Consider the following 24,749-nt stretch of genomic DNA (forward strand, 5'->3'; position numbering starts at 1 on the left):
TTTGCATGCTCCGTTCTCTGTGGACCTTAAGATGAGTATTCAAATGAAAAAACTGAATTGGGGTGGCAATGCAGTTACTGCCATTTCTTTTTGCCCTACCTTTCTTCTGCATCAGGAGCAGCTGCTCCTGAGCCCATGCAGTTGGCATCCTGGTGTACTAACAGAAGCTAAAATTCATGTTAGTTCATTCTACTGTATTGAGCTGCAGACTGTGGTGTCTCAGACACTGCTTGCCTTGGAGCTCCGGCTGTGCACAGAAAGAGGTTGAGGCAGCCAATCGGCAACAACAAATTTGTTGTCCTGGTGCATTCTGCTAAGAGTTGAGTAAAAATTTGATCTGAACAGCTGAGTGGATGAATGGACAAGTCCATGCCACTCACAGAGCAAGAGGAAGTAAGGTTTGAGCAAGTAAGGTAAAGGAACTTTACTTGTACTTTCTGAAATCAAAATGCTTAGTAGAGTTTAGAGTTTTAAGCACAGGAACTTTGTGACCTTTGTAGGCCTAAATTCAGTTAAGCAATTATGGCAAACCTAACATCTGTTGAAGTATTTGGTGGTATTTTTTCTAAACTCTCACTATTCAAGCAATAAATGCACAAAACTTTAAAAATCAGAAAAACAGTATTAATAATTCTCAGGTGCATTCTGAATATATTGCTTTTACTTTCACGTCCGCTATTTCAGCACTCATAAAGAGCCACACACAAATAAGGTTTGTACAGCTGGGTTGATTAAAATACCAGGGTTTTCTCCTTCACTTAAAGTATGGATGGGCCTCTGAAGAATTGGGGATTGGCAAGCCTGAAATGTTGTCATAATTACTTCTAATGCCTTTGTTTATGGAATGCTATGATTGAATATTACTTCTGCAGCTTAACATTGCTGCAAACAATGTTGTACGTCGCTCACTGGTTGTTTCCTATGTTGTCTTGTTATTCAGCTGTTCAAAACACTTGAGCTTGAAGCAGCAATTCTTATCTTAGAACAAAAGATTTGTATTCATAGTACATTTACATCACAACTTTTTCTAGTGGGATGGGGGAGGGAGAGCAAGAGAGGATTGTAATGTGATTGCATCAGAATCCATCTTTGAATGTAACTATTTCTGAATATTCCATGGTTTTTAGAGCTGTTCTTCCTCTGATATGTGATAGGATATCAGTCAACTCTGACAAAGCCAGATCTATTCAAGTCAAAGGTTAATGGTGAGTTTAGTAGAGGCAAAGATAAATTGAATTAAATTAACTTCTGTGGTATGCAGTTAGTTTTCAATAGGGGCCAATTCAAGCTGCCATTTTTTCAAAGTAGGTCTCCAGCAGCACTTTAAGATCACTTAGACGGAATTTGATGTAGTGAATATTATTCCCCACACCCTGCTGAGTTCTGCAGTTGTGGAGCTCAAGCCCCACTACTGTGCCTGTGGCTCCATCAGGTGAAAAGAGAGGCTGATTTCTCTTTGATGGGTACTATAATGTAAAAAACATTTTGTAGTGTGGTGTAGAGATACAGTATTTCTTAGTGATCACTTATCTAAACCCTTATCTCTTCATTCTGTGAGAGCGTGGCAGAAATGGTGTTTCATCCCAAAAGCCTCCACTCCTTCACAGAACTGTAGAAGAGAGGGGAGAGACAAGAGAAGAGTTAGTCATTTGGGGACAGGTTTTGATACAGTGCTCTGTGTGAGCACATGACTGCTTGAGAGATCCTTCTTATGTTCCTAAGAAAATGGAAGAAGTTATTTAGATGATTTAAAATGTTTTTGCTGGCACTCCAAGATGCCATGTTTCAGGAGAGATGCTGTAGACTAATCGAGTCTGGAATGATCTTTTTCTACCACATCTCTGCCATCTTGAAGAATTCAGGCTACACAAGATAGGCAGATTTTCCAAATTGAATGATATATTTTCAAAATCTGTACTGTTTTTATAAACAGAGCAGAACACTAACACAGGGTAGATATATAGCTGTATTTTTAATAAAGTATTAAAAGTGTAATGGTGGTAGTGGAATTATTCTTTGGTGTGGGTTTGTTTTTGTTTTGTTTTTACAAACATACTGTGGGATAGGCAGCCATTATGAACTTTAAATAAATGTCAAGACTTTCTGAAGTGTTTTGCCCTTGCTTGATCTATTTAGAATTTTCTACTTGTATTTGCTTTGTGAGGCTCTGCATGAATAGGGCGTGGCAAATTACTGATATTAAGTCAAGTAATTGGATTTATTTAAAATATATAACATTGCATGTCTTCATGTTATCTCTCCAAGTATTGTGTTTGACAAGTGCTGACAGTAAATCTGAGAATTCTAGATAACCTGACTTTCTTGCAAATATTATTAGTTTGTAAATAAACATGTAGCTTTCTGTGTAGACCTCTGTTGAAAAGTAGTGGAGTGGGATGTGTAAACGTATTGGCTCAAAGAATTGTTTTAACTTTTGTACAAGGCTTGTATTTGCATGTTTAAATATTTGTAATGTGATAGCTACTTTTTTATAGCAAAGAATTCTCAAATATGATAATGTTTGTAACTCAGATGGTTACTTAGATGGGTTTAGATGGTCACGCTGACAGAAGTTTGTTTCTGTAATGGAGAAAGGATTTTTATTTCTAATAGCAGCCCTGTACTTTAAGCTTTGTATATATTTGGAAAGAAACTTAAGAAAATACCTTGCTATATTTGCTCATTGAGTTTTGCAAAGTGTAAATACTCTTCAGTTAAAATTGCCCCACATGTTATGCTGTCCTGCCAAATTCATCTTGAAGAGCTTTGGGCTTCAGTTGAGTTCAAATCTTGATCTGGTGCCTTTTATGGTTTTCATATTGGCCTGCAGCGTGAGGCACACGTGTGTGATGCTCAGGCAGGAAGTTTCATTCTTACTGTGGAATTGCTGGCCTCTTCTGCTGGTTTGTCTCACCTTTATAGTGTGATAAAACCCAAATGCTTGTGCCTGGTATATGGCCTGCAATTGAAGGGCTTTGAAACATTGTGGGCAACACTGCCTGGAAACATACAGGGGTCAAATGCCATAAACCAGAGAGGGTCAGTCGGGGAGACTGTTGCTGAATATCTGATAGTTTCATTTCTTGGGGAATTTGCAGCACTTACTACCATCTCTCTGTCCTAATAATGTGAAGAGCCACAATGCTCCTAGTTACAATTTGGAGAAAACATTACCACTGGTTTTACTCTTGAGTTTACGATGTCTTAACTCAAATGAAATAGAGAGAACCCTTGGGGTTTCTTTACTTTTAGTTACATGTATTTGAGTAGCTGTGCCCTGATGAAATTCTCTGCTTGCCAGCACATAGTGGAACATGGGATCATATTTGGAGAACAATATATAGGCCTTGAAGCATAAATTTGGGCAAAAAAGGCTTAATTTTGTCATTTTTCTTGCTTATTCATTTGTGCAATTTCTTTGCAGAAGCTTTAAAACAGGCATTTTTCATCTCTGTCTCTTTGCTTTTATCGTACTTTTTCTTCCTGATCTATAATTAATTTTTTGGCAAATATGGTTGTCCTTATGTGAGGTAGCACACTTATTTTCAATATGTAAAAAAAATTGGGCAAAATACCTTTCTCATTGTTCAAGGAGGGAATTGCCACAGGAATAAAAAATACTACTGAAACTTGTGCTCCCTGGGAGATGCTTCAAAATCTGAAAGATCATGGTAGTATTCGATAAAAAAGCATTGGAGACTAAGCCCTTGCAGACTAATTATGGAACAAATAGTAGGAATGTTCATTTATTGAGTCTGAAATAGCTTCAAATTGTCTGCTCTAAGAATATTTTGATTCTGTCACAAGAACAGTGCAGACCAGACAGGGTTGTCTGTACCTTAGTGTGCCTTCCCAGGATGGAAGTCTTCAAGAACATTTGTAGTTCTTTAGACTGTAAATTTAAACCACTGTCTTCTGGCAGAAATCATTGCCACTTTGAGAGTGTATTTCCATGCTGGAGTAGATTTATGTAATCTTTAAACCTCCACACTTGAATTTTTGTTCCATCTGATGTCTTTTACTACTAGAAGTGCATTTCATTGTATTATAGGAAGGTCCAATTTGCCTTTTTTACTGTTCTTGTGGAGGCTGTGGTAAGTATAAACACAGACAACAGGAATGCATAAGGTCCTTATTACAGATCCATAAAACCTGATACCTAGATTAGGAAGGTAAGAGAAACCAAATGGAGAGGATGAGGCAGCACATACAATAATAATTTTCCAAATTCAAAATGAGATTGAAACCCTGTGAAGAAATGAACCATTATCTTGATAGTCTAACTTATTTTTTCACAATGGAATCTTCTAACATAATTCATCTCTTGACACGGCTTAAAGTTAAAGTGTATCTGACAATGCTGCAAGCTTGCAAACTGGAATTTACATAAATACCTAACTGATATCATCTTAAACCTTAACAAAAGAAAGCAGTTGCTGCATTGCCTCTATTATCTTGGGAATGATACTCAGAAGAGAACAAAATAACTAGGATAAACATTGATTTCAAATTCTGTGCTCCTCTCGTATTTTGTCATCATTTCTGCTTTCCCAGTAAATATTACTTACCGTACAGAGCTCAGTCTTCCAAGCTGAAGTTTCTCCAAAAATATTGCCATTTGGAAAGCAAGGGAAGATGACTTAGGGTAGAAAAAGTGGAAGAAATAACAGCAGGTAAAGCAAATAGAAAACCTGAACAATAAATGGGAAGATTTATCAGACATATGTCTTCTTTTCCAAATACAGCTTTTCTGAAAATGTGTTTTAAAAATAAAAGCAACAGCTGTTTTCTGTAGGAAAATTTGCAGTCATCTTGCACTACTGTTTTTTAAATTATGATACAAAGGTGATGCAGCCCAGTCAGCATTAGTTTTAAAATGCTTTGACATCAATACTCTGCTTAAAGTTCAAGGACATTTGTAGTTTCTCAAAATTGGAAAAATTATTTGTTATTTCTGTTTATAGACTAAGGTGTTGATCCCTTCAGCTTGTTCTCATTGGGTTCAGCTGTAATTCCCTTTAAAGCTCTAGGTAATTGTACACTTTTTATGTTTTATAGGGTTAATTAAGTAGGAAAAATAGGGGGGGGGAAAGGATCATTAACAAATCAGTCCAGGTCGTGACTGTGATAAGGGAAACTTCTGTTGTATAAAATAAGGCTCCACTTGAATTCATAGCCAACATATTGAAAGACCAAGATAATGACAGGCTTTGGGACTCTTTTCTTGAGACGGTCCTCCTCTGCACTCCATTTTGTAATGTGAAAACTTGGCATGGTGGTGATATTTAACAACATCCAATTTAGTTACCTACTGATAGACATTGCAGATCCTCTTTGGCTTCAACGACATCCACAACTCTGGTTAAGTAGAAATTACTGAGAAAGCAGATGATTGTCTCTTCATACCTGTTGTGGCCTGTCAGTGGTACTCTGAAATGGTGGCTTTTTCTGTCCGAAAGGAAACCTTCTGTGGCTACTCTTGTCCTACCTATTGTACCTCTCCATCACCACCACCTCACATACTTTTTCAATATGTCTTAAAGCCATAGAAACAAGGATGGAAATTTTATTTGTTGTTGTGATTTGTTGAAAAACTGCTTCTCATGGCTGCAGTTAATGCTAATCATTAAAAACTCTGGAAATACAACTGTGAATTAACAACTATAATAATATATTTGTTTTAATTTTAGATTTCGAAAAGAAAGTATCTTCTCCCAGCCTTCATGGATCTTACGTTAATTCTACTTTCTCACAGAAGTCTAGTAAACAAGTGTTAATCCTTAGAAAATTTCCTTATGGGCCATTGGTCTATCTTGGATCCTGTTTCTGTGATGTATTATTTACAGGGAAAAACTCCCTTCCAGACTTTAGCTGAAGTTAATGCTCAAGCATGAATTTGGGCCTGCTGTAGCAAGTCTGTGCTAGTTATGACCAGTTCTGGAGGATGTACTGGACTGACCTTCCTGCCAAAGAGTACTGGGAGCAATGTACAGCAATGTACATTTCCTCAGTCAGTACAAGAAGACATAAGGCAGTCTTGCTCATTTTTGCCTTTCATACAGCAAGGTGCCATAAGAACATCTGACATATATCTGTAGATACTATTTTTTCCGTGCTGGCATTCACATATCTGAAGGTGATGTTGGTATCTGCTCATAATGCTATAAAATCTTGTTTTGTGCACTATAGACTATGTCAAAATTGTCTATGCATCGTTTAAGACTGAATGTGTAAGTGGAAATGAAAGCAACAGTCCACAAAAAAGAGCATTCAGTTGTATTGTCTTCCACAGTGGCTTTTACTATCTGTCTTGGGTTGAAGATTACCTTCCAAACTTGACTTTATGTCTTTCAGTTCAGTATTGGTCATGCAAAACTATTATATGTGTCATGTAATAGTCATTTGTCAGCCTTTTCTCATTAACTGTAGATGATGCAATATCTATTGTGTTTGACATTCAGTGGTACAGTGTAACACTGTACTCCTAAATATTAAGCTAAGGTTGATGGAGTAGCCTCAGTAATTTCCACAGACATGCTATTGTAAGGTGATACATTCTCTACACAAGTATGTAGCAAAAATTTCATAAGATTTATTATGTGCATTTTTTTTCCTATAAACAACTGGATTGATTTCAATGCAGTAAACCAGATTCATAGAGTGTAAATGCATCATATTTTTAAAACAGCATTCTATAAATTCACAGAAATTAATTTTTGTCCTTTTTTGCTTCTCCCTCATTCACTCAATTCTACATCAAACTTTAGTTCCTTTTTAATTATGTGAGTGTAGATGTTTGTGGAGCTATACCATGTGTTCGGAAAGATAGGGATTTTGGAAGAAAAAAGAATGTTGTTAATCTACAGCATTAATGTTTAAGCTGTTGGTACTGTAGTTTGTTTCTTTATGAAGCAAATTAATTAAAAGATTTTCAACTGAAAGTAAAGAGAATACTTTTGGGTTTTTTTTTGTTGGGGTGGGTTTTTTAGGGGTTTTTTTTGGTTGGTTGGTTTTTTTGTGGTTGTTTGGGGGGGGTTGGGTTTTTTTGTGTGTGTGTGTGTGTTTTGGGTGTTTTGGGGGTTTTTTTGTTGTTTGTTTGTTTGGTGGGGGTTTTTGTTTGTTTGTTTGTTGTTGGGGTTTTTTTTGGTTTTTGTGGGGATTTTTTGGTAAATAAAATAATGAAAGCCCTTTCTCCTGAACAAGTGAAATTTTGCAGCACATTGTTATTGAGTTGGGAACACTCCAGAGAGAGCAGCTGGCAACCTGTTGTGATTGTGATGAATGGGACCACAAGTGTACATCTGGGTACACATTCAATTGTTTCTACTTCTTGGGTGTTGTTTTTCACAGGCATCATTTCCATCATGATACCAAATGTATCTTACAAGTCTTTTGAGTAGCCCTTAAATAAAAATCAGCCTGTAAAACTGTTTGGATTTTAAAGTTAATATCACCTAATGACTTAGAATAAAATATTGAGTCAGCACTTAGTTTTTCTTTAAATGGCCCACCAATAACAAGAATTCTTTATGAAAATAAGTAAAAATATCTTTATATGTAGTATGTTAGGCTGCATATTGTACTTCATATTATTAGTGTGTTTTCAGTATTTATTTCTTATCAGCACTTTCCCATGACATTTCCTCTTGCAAAATACTTGACTCTTCTTCCTTCCACCCCCTTTTGTGTTTACAAAGTTCACTTTAATTCTACTGTGTCTGTCCTGATTAATAAGAAGTGGCTTTTAAAAAGGTATTGTAGCATTACTAAGAAAAGATTGTGAGGCTGTTGTGTAATGCTTGAGTGTCCTGACAGAGTGGGCTGCATCTGACACAGATGGGTCTCATTTCTAAGTCTTCTGGTCTTCAGCTACGCAAAAGCACCTCAAATTGTTATTGCTGAAATATCTGTTTGTTTCCTGTTGAGAGCTGTGAATCCAGAGTTAGATGTGTGTACCCCGTGCCCAGGGTTTGTGCTGAGATCCCGATGAGGGTACTAATTGTGGAAGGGAAGGATGCCCGTGGCCAGATCTCCAAAATGGCCCATGCCCTGTGGGTGAATTGCCTGGGAGGCCTCACCCCCCTTAATGACCTCTGCCCTCAGCATCCCTCTGTCTGCCCAGCCCCAAACTGAGGTGAGGCAGAGCTGTCACCTCTCTGGAACCAGAGGGCTCAGTGGGAGAAAGGGGGAGAAAGAAGGCGTGGGTAAAGCCTTTCTCAGTGTATGTGGTGGCATTGCCACCACGGACAGAAGAACCACTGGGATCACCAGAGAGGTCCATGTTGCAGAACTCTGTGTACTGGGTGTGCATCCTTCACTGTGCTCCAAATAATACAGTGCACGAGTTCTCCCTGTGCACCTCCTGAGCTGGGGAGGGACATCCCGTGGCTGGATGTAGGGATGGATGTGGATGTTGGGCAGTGAGCATCAAACATGTAGTCAGTTTTGATGTGAAACTGTCTCTGTAATCAAAGATCAGGGGGATGCTTTGTCTTAGTGCTGCTGAAGAGTGTTGGTTCTGTGTTCTTAGTGAAACTTTGACCTTTATATTCCCCAAAGATAAGCCTATCGGGAGGAAAAGATGGAGACAGTTTCTCAGTGTTTAGCTGAGACACTGTACAGGTGACAGACTAGTACCTTTACATTAGTGTTAAATATTGAGGAAAATCTTGATTTCCACACTTACAAAACATATTTTATATGCTTTTTTCCTGTGGCTGACCTGAATTTAAATCCTAAGCAAATGTTTCAAATTTGAAACTAAAAAACTCTTTGATTCTGCCTTGAAATTCAAAAGATGAATCAAAAGCTTCTCATACTAGTTTTGTGGTTTGGGTTTCTTTCACACTCCCCTTCTTTCTCCCCCCCTCCCCCCCTCACCCTTCCACATCCTTATTGTTTAGCCATGTCTGCCTGGCTAATTGTTCATTTAGTTTTTAGCATTTCATATTGGGTGCTTAGATATTCTTGAGTGTAATGCTCTACAGGTTCCTAGTCAGGTATAACCAGTCAGTTCATCATCTTATTTCTTTACCTGGCTTTTTTTTTTTTCTTTCCCCATGGGATATTATGAGCTGACCAAGAGATTGAGGTAATTGAGTGGATATCAAACTAGAATTCTTGATATCGACATAATTGGCAGAATCTTCTGGTGCTTGCGTTCTCAGGAAAAAATATTAAAGGAAAAGACTCAAAGTCCAAGTAGATGGACATATAATTTACCAGGTATATTTGGACTAAACCAAGAAGTCATAATGGGAAAAAATAATTTGTCAGCAAACAATGACTCAGAGGTCAAGATATGCAAGTATATAACATCATAGTTGCAAAAAAAATTACTTGTGTAATTTCTTGCAGAAGAAATTGGAACAAACAGCAAAGAGTTCTTCAACTGTAAAAGTTAACAAAGAAAGGAGAATGGAAGGATGACCTCTGCAAGGTCCAGGTGGTATAAAGGATAGAAATTATTTGGGAATGGTCCAAAAACTAAGTAGCAGTTCATGAATACAGACAACGCAGTTAAAGCAAGCCAGATACTAGTTCCTTCTTAAAGGATCTGTTCTAGTACTTTGTAGGAAATGTGCTCATTTCCTTAAATCTTTTAGAGAAGTTAAGAAGGGATAAAGCTATATTATGGGAGACTGACACAAAAAACATTTAAGAAGATGAAAAAATAAGTAAGAGGTGGAGTTCCATCAGCATACTGTCAGCACTATATGTTGGTTAACTGTGAAGAATTTTTCAGTCCTGTTCTTTTGAGAAAATCTGAATTTTGTTTCAGTGTTTGTTTTTTACCTCTTTCAAAATGATTGAGATTGCCTCAAGTTTATTGTGAGAAACTGTAGTATTTAGCAACCTGTATTTTAAGTTCAGAGCTTTAAACCAAAAAATGTAGCATCCTGTCATTGGTAGCAATTACTGCTAGTTACATCAGGAGAAAGTAAAAAGAGATACTTAGCTCTCTTCATATGATTGTCCTCTGGGATTGTTGCCTATGGGGGACTGTGATGCTGAATCTGGATAACCCCTATGCCCTTGAGAAAGTAATAAAAATGGAAAGAAAGATTTTTCTCGGCAGGTTTGTACCACATGCTTACATGAGAATGAAATCTTAAGAATTTTCAGAATGTTTTCCTCTTTCTTGCCCTCTTTTAGGGGTTAATTCTTGTATTATGTTTCCATTGACTCTGCTTCAGCCCTTTGACTTCTATTTGAAAATAGTTTTGAACAAAGACTCTGTCAATGTTGTAACAGAATTCAGAGCTTATAAATCAATCATCTGTTTAGGTCACCTCAGACCTTGTCCTTGTAAAACATAAAGGCAAAGAGCAGTTAAATCTAAACACTTGGCATTTCTTCTAAAATGTTGAGTTTCAAATATTTATCCAAATATTTTTCATAGTTCTTGCAAATACTTGTTCTAGCACCTTGGTGGGAGAAACTCAATTCTTTTCTTCACATTTTCTTTCTGCTCCTAGTATGCTAAAGTGAATTTTGTAGCTGAAAGCAGAATTCCTCTGTTTTAAGACTGAACTTTCCATGTTTCAGGAAATTAAGTTTGCCATTTTCCATTAAAAAATTATTTTTAAAATACACATGATTCTTGAAACTCAGGTTCTTTTTCTTTGCTCTTGACCTACCCCCTGCTTCAGTCTATCTTGTTTAAGGCTACTGATTACATTGCAGTTGAAGAGCAATATTTTATCATTATAGCTTCAATCCAGATAATGGACTCACCTGGTCTTAAAATCTCATTTTAAGCAAATGTTCTTCTTTGTTTTCCTTTCAGCCCAGTCATTGAAGGAGTTTGCTCGGCTCCTGATTGCTGTTGAAGAGGAGAGAAGACGACTGGTAAGTTTGCTGGCAGTAAAGTTTTGAGTAAAACAGTCCTCTCCTTGAGTAAAACAGTACACTTTTTTCTATTCTCTCTGAAGTGATTTTTTTTTAATTTTATATGTGTAGTAGAGGTTAAGTATATTATAAGTATTATTTGGAGTTCTTATGCAAAGGCAAAAATGTACTAGAACAAACTACAACAATTTTTAATAAACTGTTCAACCAAAGACTTTTGCATGGATTTAAAAATCTCTTGATTTCCTACCTCCCTGCTCCCTGACCTAAAATAAGCTTTGAATACTGGTGTACCTTTCCCTTCCTGCAAAAAGCTTATATTGGAGATGTAAATCTGTATTTATATTGAATAAATACTCTTGAGTATTGTCCATTGAGTGTATGCTAGTAATCCAAGAATGTGATTAGTGATAAAAAGGGAAAGCAAATTCATCACTCGAGAGAAACTCTTGTAGAATATATTATGGCTCAGACTTGCCAGTCATCCATTGTTATGGTGTCCTTATGCCATTTGAATCTGCTGTTTGTTTTGATTTTTATATTTCTATTCAAATATAGATTCGTTAAAAGAGTTTTAAGTGTATTTTTATGCAACTATTTTTAAAAAAATCTGGGTAAGCAGTGAAGCTATTTTTGTCCTTCCTTGGGAGTCAGTCATGAATAAAGGAGTGAGCTAAGAATTAACATCAGTAGGAGGATTTTTAAATATTGTGAAAGTTTAACTAGCTCTAATCCAAGCAAAGGTCATGTCTATCCTGGTTTTTCTTCCTCTTATGGGTACTTAGAACATTGAGGTAAAGCTTTTATGACTCAGATTGGAACAAATTTACTAATTCAGAAAGAAGTTGTCTTATCCTAGAAGTAAATAGCCATAGAATTGCTCTCCCACTATTTCTGTTTAGATAAATATTTTAAAATGGCAAAGTCATAACATTTATTTAGTACCATTGCATAGCTAATATCACTTAAATGTAGAAAAGTAATTTTTTTTACTTCATGCTAAATATTTTTCCCTGAGTAGCTGGAAATGGTGACTGTTCTATACATACCACCTTAAAAGTTGGTTACCAGACCACTTATTAACTCTTTAGTTAAACAATGTTTTTATATTAATAGCATTCCAGTTAAAGGTTGTTACGAGCTACCTTTTAGGAAAAAAAAAAGCAATTAATAGGTGAGGGTTTTATTTTTCAGACTCATTAGTCTTTCAGATTATGTACAAATAATTTCCAATTATTTTCTTTTTTTTAACCCCTCTTTTTTGTCCCCTCAGAGGAGTTATTACCATTTTCACTTTTAGTAGTTTATGGCCTATCTTTGGTTTGTAATTTAATCTTGCCATATAGTATTCTTGTAAAAGATGTAGGAAGGCCTTTAGCATAAAAGAAGGAAAAAAATATTAATATTATTAAGTGAAGAAAGACCAGTCAGATGGAATGATAGGTTTTGTTCTATATCAACATGATTTCCATGGGAATACATGGATTGTATAGGTGAGCGTGGTAGGTTGACCCTGGCTGGATTAGCAGTGCCCACCAAAGCTGCTCTGTCACTGCCCTCCTCATCTGGTCAGGGGAGAGAAAATACAAGGGAAGGCTCATGAGATAAGGGCAGGGAGACATCCCTTGGCAATCACTGTCATGAGCAAAACAAGTTGGGAAAATCTCTTTAATTTAATGACAATCAAATCAGAGTCGGGTAATAAGAAACGAAATACAAATCCTAAAGAAACTTCTGCCCCTCCCTTCTTTTGGTATTATTTTCCCTACATTGAACTTTATTTTATTAAATTATGAGCATACATATAAGTGCATTAATCAGATTTGAATATGAAAAGTACATATTCCTATAACCAATTTATTTCTCATCTGATACCTATTCAATTCCTCATAAGTCAAATTATTTTTTGCCTTTGTGAACACAACATTGGAGTGCTTTTCCACTGAATATATAAATGAAGTCTTCCCAATGGTCAAGGAAATAGTTTGAGAGATGTTTAGCAAGTCTTCTGTCCTTCCTGCATAAAGAACCAGAAGGAACTTTTTTTTTTGGAGGAAGCTAATGAACAAGACATTGTGAACAGTATTATTGGGAAAAAAAATGAAGTATAAAATTAAATGAAACTGTGTATCACATAAATATTCTGTTTTGTAAGACTTTGTAGCCATTATTACTGGCAGCAGTAATAATATGGTGATTATTGCACGTCAGTTTCTTTTATCCTGGTCTTTTATTTTTTGATGCTAGAAACTTGACCAGTAGTCAGAAAAACCAGAGGCCATGTGCCACATATTTCCCCTTAAAAAGAAAATAAAGGAAAAAGTAACTCATAAGATGCCTTCCTTTATGACATACAACCTTAGGTTTGATATCTGTCATTTTGTGGTGGGGTTAATTTAGTGATGCTGTTGGTGCATTAAAAAAACCCCAACCAAACAGCACTACTCTTGGGCTTCACATGTACTGTAAATAGGATAAAGTCAGATTCATCCCCACTGCATTTCCAATGACTTCAGCAGCAAGCTATCAGGGATGAGGAATAGTGACCTCTGTTTCCTAGTGTTTATTAGGGAACAATAGAGATGCTATAATTTAATCCCATGTGAATGTTTGAATCATTATCAAAGGAACTTACTTAAAATAATTTCCTTCCTCTTTCACTGAATTTGCAGTCTTTCTGTTAAATAAGTAATATGTTTTATTTTAGAGATCCATATTTTATTTATGCTTCCTATTAATTTGATATTGTTAGTATAATTAATAACAAACAGAAATGATCTAGGAGTAAAATAAAATGCTACTTCCTTTTCCTTTCATAGGATTATTCTGTGTTGACGTAAGTACAGATGAACTAGTTCATGCTACTGGTCCTAGAGATCCACTATGAGACTGAAGCATTGAATGAGTTCTCTTGAGTGTCAATGTTATTTTGCTGGAGCTCCCTGATTATTTCTGAGAGTTTACTAAATCTAAGACTGAAATAGGCTCTTAATTCTTACATTCCTTGCTATTTTTCCAAGTTTCTTTGAGTTGTTGGCTGGTGATGAATGGCCCCAGAGCTTTTTCTCTCTGGCATCATGAATCAGTGAGATTCCTGACCCATATTAAATACTCTAGGGGATAGTATAAAAAATCTGAAGTGGATAGTTTTGTATTATGCTCAGTGAATATTTTTGTTTAGAAAGTCTGCCTTTTTGTATCTAATAATCTTCACGTTTCAGACAGGCTCTCATTTTTGTAGACTTCTTTTGTATTAACTGGATGTTCTTGTTGTGGTTCTGTATTTGCCCTCACACAAGGGGTCTGATGCTATCTGCTTCCAGGGAAAGCATCGAAATATTCAGTTTCAAAAGCTGAACTTGAAGAAAAATAAATGAGCTGTTAAAAGCAGCTATCCATGGAATGGTACATAAAATCAGATACTGAAGGGCACAGCATGTTGTTGAGCAGAATTAACCTTTTCCCTGTAATGCAAAGTGCATTACATATTCCATCAGAAGAGTAAGCAGTCTCCTATCCACAGGGTCAGCTTCTTTCTCAGTTTATACAGGGGAAAAATAACATTGCATATACTAGCACCCTGAGACTGCAGAGCAAACACCTGGCATTTCGCTTTGCACACTGTCTCTCTCAAATTGCAAAACAATAGTGTTTGATGGTGTTTTGATGTACTTGGTAACTGAGTTCAGTGTTTTTTCACCTCATGAAAGATTTCGCATTTAAATTAATCTCTTTGGTAGGAGTCTGCCGGGAAGACCACTGAAAGTATGTCACTGTAAGTGAAGGAAAACACCACAAATAAAAGGACTTCTTTGAAGTTACGACTTTTTTTGTTTCTTAATTTTTGTTGTTCCTCCTACTCCCTCTCCCCCCACCATGTTTGCTGTTTAAAATTAATTAAGAGCACCTGGGTTTAGCAAGTTTGAGTTTTTTCCTTGTACTCAAGATGGCTGTACATCCTCCTGAGTCATTAAGGTAGTGTGGACTGTGTTGTTAACTGACCTCTTTGAAAAGACTTTCTGAATTTGTGCATCAGATTACTAATTTGGAAGTACCTCTTTGAGGTTTCTTTAGAAAAAGGATCAGTAAATCAATAGTGAATTTTTAAATTTTCTTATAAAAATTACTTTTACCTACATTTATCTGTTTATGTTTTTGCCTTCCTCCTATTTCATTTCCAGGTATAGCAGACAACATATTTGATATTAATTCAGAAAAAAAAATCATGTCTTGGGTAAGGGAAATTCTGCAAGATAGGAAAATACTAATCTCAGTGATTTTGTTAGATTTTTATTTATTTATTTATTTATTTATTTATTTAATCAACTTTCTGCCTTCTGACACTCAGGCTAAGTTTTAGAAATCTTTTGGAAAATTACTGAAAACAAGTCACATGCCTTCATAAACCTTTTGGGGAGGCCCCATTTTGAATACTTACTATATGCACCTCTGGCCAGAAAGTATTATGTAGACTACAAAAGATACAGAGAAAGGCAACAAGGAAGGCTTAACACCCAGAAGCTGAGAATGTGAAGAGACTGTAAGGAGGTCGTTTTGATTAGCTTTAATTCAAACAAATTAGATCAATGTTATCTGGAGGCCTGTGACTCATTAATTGAAATTACATCTTTCAGCACACTTCAACTATTCCTCAGCAATAGGTTAACACTTCAGCCCTTGAAATTAGATTTTTCTTCCGTTTTTTTTTTTCCTTACTGATACAGTTGTCAATCTTACTTTGTAAGAATAAACCAGAACAAACATTGCAAAATTACTTGGAGACTATTGCAGAAGCGAGAGTGTACTTGGTAGCATTCCATGGTTTTCTGCTGTGTTTTAGCTCTGGAATGACTGGAGGAAATGTGCTGCAAAGAGTTTTATCTAATTAGCAGTTTGCAGAACCAGCTTTGCCCCAAATCTCAGCCAGCCTTGTGTTCCATCTTCTTTCTCCATCAAAACTTAGGGGGCATTCAGCAATGCTTAGAAGAATGTTTCTGTATTCATATTAATTGCATATCTGTAGAGTGTTTTGTGAACCTTTTGAGAAAACGTCTTCCCTGTTGTGCTGGTACAAATGTTTGTGTGACTGTGTGGTGAACATAACTGGAGAAGTGATACAGCTGGAAAAATAATTCCTCTCTCACTAACTTTCTGTTACTTCCTTCCCATCATTTCAGTGGACACAAAGAAAATGAAGACTTTCTGGGCCAGAATTACTATCCAGAAGACAGTAACTTCCTTGATATAATTGCTGTCAAAAAGATACTAGAACTGTGACTTCATTTCCCTGCAGATGTTATCTGTGACCATTATAACTCATATATGAAATCAGAAAGTGATAGGCATATTTCTGTCATGGAGACTTCCTAGAGAGCAAATCTGCAACTCGATCATTTGGTGGGTTCTTGTCAAAAGGGAACTCTCAATGCAGCTTTCCCTTTGTCCTATCTTGGGCTAGAAGGAATCCTGTTTGCTTTCTCTGCTGAAAATACACATGTGCAGTGGATGTTTCTTAGCATTTGTGCTCAGTTGAAAAAAAAACAAAACAGAGTAATAAAAGTAAACAGCTCATGTTCTGTTATCATTAAGGTAGTTTAACATGTAACATCTGTATGTATTCCTGAACTTTTCTCAGATAAAGAACACATACTAGGCCAGACAATTTGGAGATAAAATTGTGGGTGTTATTAGTACAGAGCATTAGCTGGCTCTTCAGATAACACTGCATCAGCTTCCATTATTGTACACTTGGTACATTCCTAATTTGTTTAAATCTAGTTCTAATTTCTCCAATAACTGTCATGATTTAAAATCATTTCTTCCATTTCTTTGTGGAACTGAAGAAAAAAAAAGTCATCCTGGGACATTTGAGTATGATAATTTTTAAAAGATCCAACTGATCTCAATAGAAACCAATTGCAACTAGTCCCTCTCCCATACCTGTAACTGCCATCCTCTGATTGAAAATACAGGTCCACATTTTCTTTAACCTTTGCAGAAGATGCATCTGGAATCATTGTGTTGTGACAGAACAATGCTATTAACTCAGAATATGTTCAGAGTTTTATGATTTTTAAGTCAACAGAGAACCTACTGTTCATGTTTTGTTCCGTGTTTCTTAGCAGGCTTCTCTCTACCTTTTTCTTTTTCTTTTGAAAATGTGAGTTGTTTCCTGTTGATATGAATGTCCAGAGTGCAGAGCCATATCATATGCGGAGCCTTTTGCACCCTGTCCTCCTCAGCTAGGGCCTAAATAATTTCATTACCTTTAAACCTACTTGTTGAGGAGGAAAGCAATTTGACTGTTTTTAGAGACAGTCTTTGCTGTTTGCCAAGTAATTGTCATAGAGTTGATTTGTGACAACATCATAGTAAACAACTTTGTACCAGGTGTGAAGAGGTAGATCTCCCATGTTGAGCTCTGCTGTTATTTTGGTTAGTTGGCATCAAATAGGGAGCACTTGTCTTGATGGAGCTAAGAGGCTGTAACACAGGAGAGTGGGAATAGGATAATTGTTCAAGAGGAAAGGAAAGTTGAACAGAGATAAGAGTAATTATAGATTAATGTGCATTCATTTACCATCTTATATAAACAGTGTTCCAAGCCTTAGTAAGAAAGCTTTGATAATTGTGTCCATATAGTATTTGCTCTTCAGTTTTCTGCTGAAAATGCAAATTAAGAAAATGCATTTATTTTTTAAAAACAATATGTGTGGCAGGAGAGTAGTGTAATTTGTTGTTAGCAATTACAATTTCTCCTGCTTTCTGTATTCAAGGTGTGCGTATTTGTATCTGTGGTAGTTGCAATTTTAGTTTGTAGATTCTTTTGCTTCTATCACCATCACTAAGTGTCTTTTCAGATGGCTGTTGACAGAGAAAAGAGAAAGAAAAATGTTTGCACTTTTAAATGAGTGTTTTAAAGGAACATGAGTTCTGGATCAGCCAATCTTATAGCCTTTTAGTTTTATGCATTTGTTTTCTGACTACAGGGGGAGAGAATGGAGTTAGTTGTAGAAGAGGACATGTGCTGTACCCGTTACTAGCTTGTAATCATGTCAGAACGTGCTGCTACCTGACATGCTACCGCTTTCTAAAATTTTTTAATGGATTCTGAATTTATTTGCAATTCTTCTGGAAGTATGTGAAAAGGTGCTTCATTCCTACAAACTTTTTTTTTTTTTTTCATTTTCCTTCATTTAGTCTGATCTCCAGAATGAAACTGCTGTATTTGTTGTGCTTATTTAATGTCCTGGGAAATATCATTAAAAACAGAAAACAACACAAGTACTTTATGTACCAAAGGGTGTGTAGAAACAAAAATGCCTTTATTTAAACCAAACAAACACCAGCCAAAGCCCCCACCTTTTCACAAGGAAGCAAAATATTCTCCCTTGAGCAATCCATGTGATCTTCATGGGCTCATAGCTGTGTTACATACAAAGGTGTTTTATATAAGTATTCCCTGTTAGGATGTTGTGTTAATATTTGCAGAACACATAGGTTGCCTTTATTAGACTTTTCAAATGTCTGCAGAGGCTTCAGTTATTGTTATTTTAAGAAGCTTTCTTGGATGTGTCTCTGGGAGCTAGTGCTTCTGCTTTGAGCTAAGACTGAAACAGATTACCAGTTTTGCCTGGTTTTTTGGCAGCCTTGCCAGTTTATGATGTACCCACTTCACAAAACTGACCTGGCTAAAAGCAAAACAAACAAGATATTTACTGGTTATTTTTCAACCATGTTGCAACATACTGTTTCAGTGTCCTCTGTTTCAGCAACAGAGGACAGAAGGAGCAGTCAAAAACAGGATGAAGGGGCATTTCAAGATCAGCAAACTGCTTAAGCTAGCATGACCACAAAATAAATTACTATAAATGTACCACTTGGTGCAACATTTCTTGCAGCCCTGCTAGCTATTACAACTACTTGTGGTCAAGGAAAGTGATTAGTTTTCTAGTGTTCAAAGCAAATTAAAGTAGAAATCTGGAAGGCATGGTCACATGGTCCTGAGGAAAGTTTTGATGCATGGGGCCACAGAGTCTGGTAGCCATAAGGATTAAAATATAGTGAGAGATGCTTCTTTGGATAGCTGTTCTTTAGTAACAGTATTGAGTTCTATTTCCTTTCTGGCCCATTCACCTTGGCCAAAATCAGTAAAATGTTTGCCTAATTTGCTGTCATGTGACATGTCATGACACAATCTCATGGAGATGATGTGAAATTCCCACTGAAGTCCAAGAGTCACAGTGAGTACGGAGTGGGCTAGGGCAGCCAAAGCCTGCAGTGGTGTCAGGCATTGACCTGAGTCTCAGCTGTGCCACAGCCCCGGGCCGGGGCAGCGCGGAGCCGTGACACGCAGGGGTCAGCCCAGGCCTGCCCGTCCGGCACCGCTCCTGTGGCGTCCCGTCAGTGCTGACAGCGCTACCCCACAGCTGCTGACAGGCTGGGCACAGCATTCACCAGGAATACTACCGAGGGTGCGGGGAAGCTGCCTGGTAGGGCAAGACCATCCATAATTCCCACACTGAGGCAAAGGCCCACTTGGTTTCCCTGATGGGCATCCAGCAGGACCACAGGGAAGTGCGACCTCTGCAGTTGAGCCCTCTTAGCAAGACACAGTCCCATCTTAGTAGAGTCACAGTTTAAAGAAACCAGGCTAGCCCCTTTCTCTCCCCTAAGCTTCCTCTCACACTATATGGAGACCTATTTACAAGCTAGATGAGAGCTTTCCAAATTGATTTATATTTTTAGTTGTGTTTGCATGAGAGCAGAAAAAAAGGCTGAAAAATCTGAATCTGATACTATTTCTAGACCTTTTACTCTAAATGTCTTGTCATGGCATGTGTCATGCCATGTCGCGTGTTCTTTCTTAATTTAGTATGCTGTTCCAAACATATTGATTTTGAATTTTCACCACTGACAACTGTCAGAACCTTCTAATTTATAATTATTCCACATTTGAGCCTTAAATAACATCTGAACATTCTTCAGTGTGTCAGCTACCCATAAAACGTTGTATGCCAATAGCATGGAGAAATGGAAAGGTGTTCTATGGATCCTATATCTATAAAAGTTCCCTTACCTCTGAGTAGTTTGCAACTGTGGCTAACCTATGTTTCTTCAGAATATATCTTAAATGTTCATACACGTGGTTTTGTTTCCTGAAAGGATGCGTAATTCCAGTTTCAACATTAACAGTTCCTGGGCATCGTACCATTACTAACAACTAAGCTGATTTTGGCTTTATGCCTGGATGTATCCATTCACAAAGTAGTTGTTAAAGCAAAATACAACTTCTAATTACATTAATCTCTTTGAATAGCTAATTTCCTCTGCACCAACTTCTTATTTTTTTAACAATGCTTTTTGTGGTTTGATTTTGTTGGTACTGAAGAGATAAATAGTAGACAGAAGAACCATGGCATTATCCAAACTATCAAGAACATGTCACAGAAGCAAAGCATTGAACTGTCAGATTGCTTTTCTCAGTGTTTTATTTCACAGCAGCTGTGCAATATATTGCAAAGTGATTCCTAACAGTAACAGATAGTAGACCTATTAACCTCACTTGTGCAGATGGTGCCATTGACCCATGAAGACCTACAGTTCTCTCAAGGTGCAAATTAATTTTCATAGTGGAAGGCTGCACAGGATGGTCACAAATAGTGCAGGGCCAGCCATAAACCGGCACAACTTGGCCTGGCTGTTTGAATTCTCACCTTCACTAAGAGCAGCAGACAGGTATTATGTGACACACAACTGCTCAGTCTCCATCACCACGACTTAGCCACAGATAAGACTTTTTTTCTTCACACAGAAATGATTGCATTGATTGCTAAAACAGTAGGTACATCAGTACTAAGACTCCTTTCAGTTTGAACTGTTCACCTTCTCAAGCTCTCTCTCTGATTAGAAACTTTCATTCCTTTGTCTAGGAAGTGTGAATGCTGCTTACATCATCTAGCTAAGAAAAGACAATCATCTGACAGGAAGAATTTGGGAGAGAATTTAGGCTGAATGTCAGGAAAACTTCCTCACTAAGCTGCATTGTGAAATACTCTGCCAATGAAAATAGACTTTGCCGAGGAAAATGTCTCAAACTGGGATTAGGCCAAGTGTTGAAAAATGTAATATAGAAACAGAGTAAGTGTTTTGTATTGCTCAGTGACCATGCATCCCTCTTAGCCTGGAGCATGGTTAATTAGATGGTCATGAAGTATTGTTCAGTAAGTTATTTCAAGAGTGCTTGTCATGGTAATGGGCTAAGAGTATGCACTTTCTCAAAAAGACTTCCACACTCTTTATTAAGGTGGGGATCATGGGGAAAATGGTAAACAGGCAGAAGCTGGACAACATCTAACAAATCTGCTTTTCCGGTTGAATTTAAGAGTAACATCCTCACCCATGACATTGTCCCAGGAGCCTTTTGTGTGAGGCTCTAAATAGATTGATCTTAGTGTTTAGGAGCCTAAATTTCTCTGCAGAGTTCTGCTGCTGGCCATTTTTATTGCTTGTTTGTTTGAAGAAAATCAGAGCCACTATGTCAAATATAACCATTTCCAGGAATTTGAAAAAATTATTGATATTCTCTGACAGATTCTGCAGTATGAAAAATTTAAAAGAAAATCCTAGCTGCAGTAAACATTCCTGCCAACATCTTGGCTTCCTTCTTGGATTAGCCATTTGCTTATTTTTATGTTTCATTGGTAAACTTCCATTTTGTTTATTTATTTGTTTTAAGCTTTAAATTTTGAGGTGTTTGTTCTTACATCAGACTCAGAAGGTGTTCCTTATGACATCCAAGCAATCAAACTCTTGGTATCTCAAGAAATCTGTTGCTTGTCTATCTGCTTTATTGTGTCCAGCTTCATTCTAGGAAGAAGGAACCTGCACTCTAACTTTCTGTTTTTTTAAGGAAAGAATATTTAAAGGCAGTGTCAGGAATTCTGACAAATTAAGCTTTTCAAAATAAAAGTTGTGATGAGTCTGGCAGCTCAACATCCCTTAAGGAATAATCTGCACTAATTAAATAACATTGGTTTTACTTTTTATGGTAAGTTAGAAAGTTCTCACTTTGATTAGTTAAACGTTTATTTATTCTTTTATTGATTTCCAACTTTCCCTTCACATCCTAATGGACCTCACAAGGAGGCCTGTTCAGGGTAAATTCTCTTCACTCTGAAGAGGTTTTGTTGACATCTGCACTGTGGGGGAAACAGGCCTGGCCGCAAAATTTACAGATCAGGATTTGGAAAAGCAAAGAGACAAAGTAATAAACATACGGAACTGATTTGGGATAACTGTTAAGTAGGTCTAACAGCCAGATTAAAAATGTCTTGGAAGGTTTAAAATAAGCTTTTTATAGAGTAAAGCTTCTTTTGCTTATTTGCTAGGATTTATCTAATTTCTGTAAATGTTAATGCATTGAACAAAAAAGTTTAAAAAGCCACAAAAGCAGAGATTCCTTCACTTTTGGCACTTCTTAAATTGAAGGTTTCCCCCTGTAGAAAAAATTTGGGTTTGTTTTTTTTACTTGTTCTTTATGGGAAAAAAATGTTTCATGTGATAAATGTTTAAGGAGGTAAGGACACTTGTAATATCCTAAAATATCTACATTTAGCAGAGTACTCAATAGAATAATGGACTATTAAAAATGTTGTGAAGTGTGGTATACTTGAATTCTGGATCAGTTTTTTTCGTAATTAGTTCTGTGCTCCAATTATGCTGTTTCCTGTTTATGTAGCCATTTCCCACTTGATAATATGTAATGTAAACGTTCAAGCTGAGAAAGTTTTTAGTTTGTTTGGAAAACCATAAAGGGGGGTAAAACCAGAAAAAATTTCTTCTGCTACCTATCTGAAACTACATTCTCCAACTCTTTTCCTTTCAGTACAATTTGAACTCTCAGCCTAGTCAAGAGACATGCACTCTTTGTATTAATGGTAGTGATAAAAAGATAAAAGCCCAGACTTGCAAGTACACTACTGAACTGTTTTTCCTTCTGTGTGGTTGTGTTTGTGGTTGCTTTATCTTTTACAGTTTTTGCTGAGTTACAGTACATTGAGTAAACTATAAAAAGAAAAGGTATCTCTTATTGGATGATTAGATACCTACCATGACCATATCCACTGCTGATTATGTCTTCTAAATATTTTCAGGGGGTTGCTAAAGAAAAAAACGGACAAAACCCTAAACTGTTGTTTTGGTTTGGTTTTGTGGGGTTTTGTTTGTTTGTTGTTGGTTGGTTGGTTGTTTTGGGTTTGTTTTTTTTCATCCTTTCCTTTATCACCAGGTAGGTTTTTTTTCCTCCAAAACAAGGAAACCTCCAGCTTCAGTTATCTTTGTAATTGTGCATATATCAGAAAAAGTTAAATTTAACATCTGGCATTCTTTAACACTTTATAAGTGTTCCCATCTATGTAGAAAATTTGCTGATGCAACTAAGCAGCAAGTCTAAGAGACAGGAGAGGCTATGAGTGAGAAGAGGCAGAAGGGGCACATAAGGTTTCCAGCTCAAGTTGTTAGTGCCAGTAGTGACAGAAACCCCACCGAGCTCTTGCCTGCTGAAGGAAAAAAACAGGAATATTGGACACAGAAAAATCAGGTCTTTGAAGTGTGTCGTTGTGCAGTGAAAGAGTAGGTGACATGCATGGTCTTTGTTATGTGAAAGGATTTTCAGGGAAAAGAAAGCACTGGCATATCCTGAAAACGAATGAAAGCACTGAAGGAGATACAAAACTGAAGCCAAGGTGCAGCGAATTTGTCCCAATATATTATCTTCTTGCAGGCTTTTACAATGAATTACATAGTATAAAAGTCAGTTGGGTCTTTCTCCTTTTCTTTTTAACTTACTGGTCACTATTTTCTCTTAATCCATTAAAAACTCCTGTAGGGGCAAGATGTGAGTATTTTTTCACATAGATGAGAAATACTGGAGCACATGCCTTGATATACAGTGTTTCTGCATTTGAACTTTACCTTACAGTGGTCATTGCATGTAGTGTGTGGGTATTCATAAGCAGCCAGGTTCTCTGTAGCATCTACCCACTGCTCTTGCTCTTTCGGGAAGTTGCTGGGTGTCATTGTGCTCAGTGCCTGCTCAGGAAAATGTGTTTGGTAATGGCTAACACTGTATTAGAGTAAGTCAGTCTACTTAAACCCACACATCAAGGAAGGGAGTGAAGAAGAACCAGCTGATGCCTGTTGGCTTCTAATTTCTGAATGCACTGAAGATGAGGCACTTTTTATGACATTGTCTTATGACTTTTATTGTCAATACCTAGAAGAGGAATTTTTCAAAATGTATTCATGTGAGTTTTCTAGTGGATCAAAAAATCTTAAGAGTCCAATTGTAAATGTGTTTTACCTTCAGGTTGGCCAAGTTTTTCCTATTTTCAAGTGCTCTCTTTCTTCTGTGTATTAAATGTGACAGTATTGGAGTCCCTCCTCCCAACTGATCAGGTTCACATGTCTTGCCCTTCAAGTTTTTGACACTGACTCTTGGTATCTGAACTGAAGGAGTGATGGCAAGTCCTTCAGTAGGCACTGCTCAGGCACATTTGGTGTTTTCATAATGAATTCAAGTGTCCCGGTTTTGGTATTAGTTTTGAATGCTAGGAATCTTAAGTTCTGGTTTTTGCCTTTAGCACACAGTGGGAGCTATGTTATTTACAAGAAGGGTAGTCCATGCTGTATGAACCCTCCAGCTGTTAAAGATTACTAAATCATGAAGCTAGGACTGTAGCTTGCCATGTTTGTTCAAAACTCAGTGTTTAGAACTGTGCTATACTGAAAATTCCTTAACATTAATCGAGGCACCCTATTTTAGATGTAAAACATGAAATAAAGATTACTTAGTAAAGGTAATGTTACAGGAACTTTGTTTACAATTCTGTTGATCC

The 24,749-nt window shown here is 36.9% G+C and overlaps 1 protein-coding gene across 1 annotated transcript in view; it reads left to right on the forward strand.

Moving 5' to 3' along the window:
* ARHGAP42 (Rho GTPase activating protein 42) overlaps positions 1–24,749 on the forward strand; it is a 136,888-nt gene that overhangs the window by 37,513 nt on the left and 74,626 nt on the right. Inside the window, exon 3 of the mRNA XM_063394533.1 lies at positions 10,790–10,851. Within this exon, the coding sequence (XP_063250603.1) occupies positions 10,790–10,851 (62 nt within the window). The remainder of the gene's footprint in view (positions 1–10,789; positions 10,852–24,749) is intronic.

Source organism: Prinia subflava, chromosome 3 (assembly GCF_021018805.1).
Source record: "Prinia subflava isolate CZ2003 ecotype Zambia chromosome 3, Cam_Psub_1.2, whole genome shotgun sequence".
NCBI classification, from domain to species: domain Eukaryota; kingdom Metazoa; phylum Chordata; class Aves; order Passeriformes; family Cisticolidae; genus Prinia; species Prinia subflava.